The sequence below is a fragment of the Chrysoperla carnea genome, chromosome 5, assembly GCF_905475395.1.
Source record: "Chrysoperla carnea chromosome 5, inChrCarn1.1, whole genome shotgun sequence".
Taxonomy (NCBI): domain Eukaryota; kingdom Metazoa; phylum Arthropoda; class Insecta; order Neuroptera; family Chrysopidae; genus Chrysoperla; species Chrysoperla carnea.
The window spans coordinates 22,346,930-22,351,777 of NC_058341.1; the positions used below are offsets into that span (position 1 = coordinate 22,346,930).

The following is a 4,848-nucleotide window of genomic DNA, read 5'->3' on the forward strand; positions in this document are numbered from 1 at the left end:
TCTCTTGTGTTACATAAAAAAAAAAAAACGTGCCACTAATATACACATTACCACTGACCACTATGTAAACAGTAAAAGTGTACAATTTGTTTATTGATCAATTAATTGCTGTCTGTTAACGCAATCAAATAGTTTAAACTACCTATTAAAAGAAAATTATAGCCATGACACTATTATAAAGGATGTCCCATACCCCATTTAATATGAAACATGATTTCGCAAGTTTTGGGTACTCATTTCGGTTATAACTTGGCGGATGTTTGCTTTAAGGTACTCCAACGCTGCAGATTTGTTGATATAGATGTGAGCCTTGAGAAAATCCGACAAAAAGATATCCAATGGCGTATTCTCGGCTGAACGCACGCTACGATAAAATTAAGATACGATAAGCTCCAACTTTTGCCCAATCATGCGAATTATTCACTCCCCAGGACGATTAAATTGGCTATAATCTTCTAGTATAATTCTAAATACGCAGTTCTTACAGAATTGTTACTTCCGTAGAACAAGTGAATTTGATAGAAAATTTGAGCTTAGAACTTATAGAGCGTTAGTTAAGCGATTCATATTATCGTAAATGGAATGTTTCAAATTGTATAACATTTGACACAAGGCATTCACAGAATTCTAATGCGAAAGCATTCACAGAATTCTAAGTTACGGTATTGCAAGCATAGGAAACTGAAATTGAATCAACCTTTAGTTTTAACCTGTTGAAAAATCGATGGAACAAATTTCTAATTTAAAAATAGTTTTCTATCTTGATCTTATGCATAAAGATCTGAAGATGAAAGTCAACTTTAAGACATCCTTTGAGTTCAACAACTTAAATTTGAAGCTTTTTTGTGTACCTATATCTAGCCATACCACATATTAATCTTCCTCTAACTAGGGTGGCTAAGAACTTATGTACCTTCCACTTTCGCGTCCAAAGACGATTTTCGGAAAAAAGGGGAGTTTCGAAAAAAAGGTTTGATAGTCAATTTTCATGCATTTTCTTAAAAAATTTTCAAACTCAAAATGTAATAAGAATGTATTCCTCAGAACGAGCCCTTTCATTTAATATGCCACATGATATATTATAGAAATTTCATTTTCTAATCTTTTCAATTTTCTAGATATATAATCAATAGAAGGTTGTAGATGTATAGACAGATTGAAGTTTCGAGCTATTGGTTTATTGATTTCAGACACTGATCTATATTAAATTTCAGATGTACGACGGTGCCATCCAAAAGAATTAAAAAGGCTCAGTATTTATTTTTTACTGTTAAAATTTTTGAAGCGTATGTCCAGTTATGAAAGATACAATCTGTCTACAATTTTCTTTATCTATATAATTATTTTGTTATCAGTTTATTTAGTAGTTTTCAAAAAAAATGTATTAAATAGATAATTTCCAATTAAACTTATAAAATAATTGTTATTTTACATGTAAAATTTTGTGTTTTTAACAAAATTAGAAGAAAAAAAATGACAAAAATTGATACAAGTGTAATTATAATTGGAGCAGGATCCGCTGGTATTGCGGCAGGAACCAAATTATATGAAAATGGAATAACAAATATTTTATGGCTTGAAGCCGAAAATCGTATTGGTGGGCGAATCAATACAATAGAGTTTGCTGGAAAAACGATTGACATTGGAGCACAGTGGTGTCATGGAGCAAAAGATAATGTTGTATATGAGAAAGCATATCCATTAGGATTGTTGGCACCTCCAAATCATAGTTTTTCTGAACTGGAAAAATTACCAGATATTTTTACTCCATCAGGTATATTGTTATCAAAATTGGATGTACATAAAGTTAATCAAGTATTCGAAGAAATTTTAAATGATCCAGACTTAAACAATTTTAATGGATGTTTGGGAGATTTTATCGAATTAAAGTAAGTAAAAGTTTGTTTAATAATATTAAATTAAAAATTGAAAGAATCTCCTGATATAAAATCAGGTCTGAACGATTCGTTTGTGATATCGTATCTCCTAAACAAATGACTCGATTTTGATTTGTTGTTTATTTGAAAGGTAATTCGATTGAGAGTGTTCTTAGCTATGTTCAAGAAAATCCTCTCAGCCGTTAGAAGATAATCGCTTCTTTTCTAGTTCATTTCGGATACGGAACCCTAAACAAAATATGGTCTGATCCTTCGTGGCATCGTAGTTCTTAAACGGATGAACCGATTTTGATTTTTTTGATTGTTTGAACGCTGTTAGATTGAGAGTGTTCTTAGATACGTTTCACGTGCGAGTTTAGGATTCCGTACCCGAAAAAATTTTCGAGGAATATTCAAATTTTATAAATTTTACTTGTTTTTTTTTGTAATCCAAATTTTAAATTTAAGACAACAAATTATCTCTTACGATAATCAAATTTAAACCTTTCCTACACCTTCACTATATAAATATTTATTTCTTTTTGTTTTTAAATATATTATTGTTTTCGAATCGTTTTTTAAGATTTTCGAATAAATTAAAAAATGAACTAATAGAAATTGATGAAAATGTCGTGAATTATGTACTCGACTGGGCTCATAAAAACAATTCCATAAGAAAGTCATCAGATTCATTGTACGAAGTATCAGCCAAACGTTCAACAGATTTTTGGAGTTGTGAAGGTGATGATTTTAATTGGAAGGGTCGTGGATACAAAACTATTTTAGATGTGATGATGAAAAAATTACCAGATCCCAAAAACGCATTACCGCTAGAAGATAAAATACTTTTAAATAAAGAAGTTGTTAATATTGTTTGGAACTCAAACGAAAATGGAGTGATAGTTAAATGTATTGATGGTTCAGAATACAAAGCAGATTATGTAATTATAACTGTATCATTGGGAGTTTTAAAAGAGCGAATTAATTCCTTTTTTCAACCCACATTATCTGCAAACAAATTAAATGCAATTCGAAGTTTAAAACTTGGTACTCTGAATAAGTTAATTTTTGAATTTTCACAACCTTGGTGGCCGAAGAATCATTCTGGTTTTACTTTTGCATGGCAAAAAAATGAAATTGAAGAACAACTTAAGAAATTCGATGGATCATTGGTACAAAATTTACCAGATTCTTGAACCAATTTTATTTATTTCTTTTAATTTTAATTTTAGGAAAGTAATAAATGGTTATCTGGTGTTATTGGAATTTACCCAATAGTTGACCATGAACCAAATTTATTATTAGGATGGATTTACGGGGAGGCAGCTCAACAAATGGAAACAATTTCTGAAGATGAAGTAAAATTGAAAGTAATGCAATTAACACGAATATTTTTGGGTAAAAAATACAAAATTCCAGAACCTATAAACTTTACACGGTAAAAAAAAATAGGTAAAAATAAATTTTAAAACGAAAACTATATAAAAAATTTAAATTTTAGATCCAAATGGTTTTCAAATCCACACTTTCTTGGATCATATTCTTGTAACACTGTGACAGCGGATCAATTAAAAATTTCACGAACAGATTTAGAGGAACCATTAAAAAATTCCGCTGGCAAAGAAGTTGTTCTTTTTGCTGGCGAGGCTACAAGTAGTCATCGCTATTCTTCAGTTCATGGCGCTGTTGAAAGTGGATGGCGTGAAGCTGATCGACTTTTGAAACTTTTGAAAGTGTGATTGTTTGGATTTATTTTTGTATGAAAGCTGTGAATTTTCAAATTAAAGGAGAAAATAGTTAAATTCGTTCCGTTCCTATTATTACGTATCAATGGTACATTGTGTTGTTATATTCAAGGTAGAACATGTAAATTTTATAAAGTTTATTTAAATTTTTCTAACATACATTTTAAAATAAAATAATCATTCATAAAATAATAAATTGAGAGATATAATGATTAATTCTTAAGGTAGTACCTACACGAAAGTGATATTCCAAGAATTTCTCAAAACTCAGAATATAAAATATTTAATTCATAATACACTTGCTGTTAAAATTAGAAGATGATTTACCATGCCATACATGAGATATTAGCAATTAAAAGTGACGCAATTTGTACGTGTACATGGGAGAAGTGTATAAAAATACACAAATTTACAAATATTATATTTATTTACCAATGAATGACGTCCACCATCTCTATGAAAAACTAATATAATGTAGAATACTATATTTAGAAAATATATAAATAAAAATAAAAATTATTTACCATATAGTTTCGATAAAAAACTTAAATAAATAACTCGTTTTAGCGATGATTTTTGTGGAAAAGATATGAAGACTAATGTTAAAGGCATATGTCATAGTGTGTGTGCTTATATGTATACTAGAAACAGTAGTGAGGAACTACAGTCTTTTGAAAATAATATATGGTATATGTATAATAGTCATAGCACACTTAATGCACTGAATGATAGTATTAGTCCAAAACTTTTTGACTGGACGGTCGCGGAGGAACTACCTTAAGAGATACAATTACAAAAAAATTTAAAACTGAATCATTTACGACATTTATTTTACTAATTGACGCCTCTTTTTATTTCTATTTATCCATGTGAATGATATTCAATTTTTTAAATTGAGAAATTTTATCGATCTCATCGAGGATACCAAATGTAATAATTAACTAGAATAAATTTCAAGCTAAAAAAAAATGAACTCCAGCACTCTCCTGTATATAATGTCAATATGTGTAGCATAAAAAATAGTGAAAATTTAAGGAGGAGTGACCCAAATGCAAACAATAGCAAAAAATATAAAAAATTTAGTTCCGTGGTAGCAATTCCGTTAGTAGTGTTCACTAACGGAATGCAATTTCATTTTACATTTAGGCAATTTGGATTGTTTTGTATGACTTGTATTCCGTTTGATATGACCTTTATCCCGTTTTGTATGGCGTATATCCGGTTTT

The 4,848-nt window shown here is 29.5% G+C and overlaps 1 protein-coding gene across 1 annotated transcript; it reads left to right on the forward strand.

Annotated features, from left to right (window-relative positions):
- Nucleotides 1-1,455: 1,455 nt before the first annotated feature.
- LOC123300290 (spermine oxidase-like) lies at nucleotides 1,456-3,772 on the forward strand. Its single transcript, XM_044882843.1, has 4 exons — nucleotides 1,456-1,889; nucleotides 2,461-3,049; nucleotides 3,110-3,315; nucleotides 3,379-3,772. Exons 1-4 carry the CDS (start codon nucleotides 1,474-1,476, stop codon nucleotides 3,614-3,616), a joined length of 1,449 nt encoding a protein of 482 aa, XP_044738778.1. The 5' UTR covers nucleotides 1,456-1,473; the 3' UTR covers nucleotides 3,617-3,772.
- The last annotated feature ends 1,076 nt before the right edge of the window (nucleotides 3,773-4,848 follow it).

Bases quoted from the DNA above. Each gene is read 5' to 3' on its own strand.
- LOC123300290 (XM_044882843.1), top strand. From the start codon at position 1,474: ATGACAAAAATTGATACAAGTGTAATTATAATTGGAGCAGGATCCGCT. The intron at 1,890-2,460 runs GTAAGTAAAAGT...TCGTTTTTTAAG, and splicing joins GGAGATTTTATCGAATTAAA to ATTTTCGAATAAATTAAAAA. The intron at 3,316-3,378 runs GTAAAAAAAAAT...TTTAAATTTTAG, and splicing joins GAACCTATAAACTTTACACG to ATCCAAATGGTTTTCAAATC.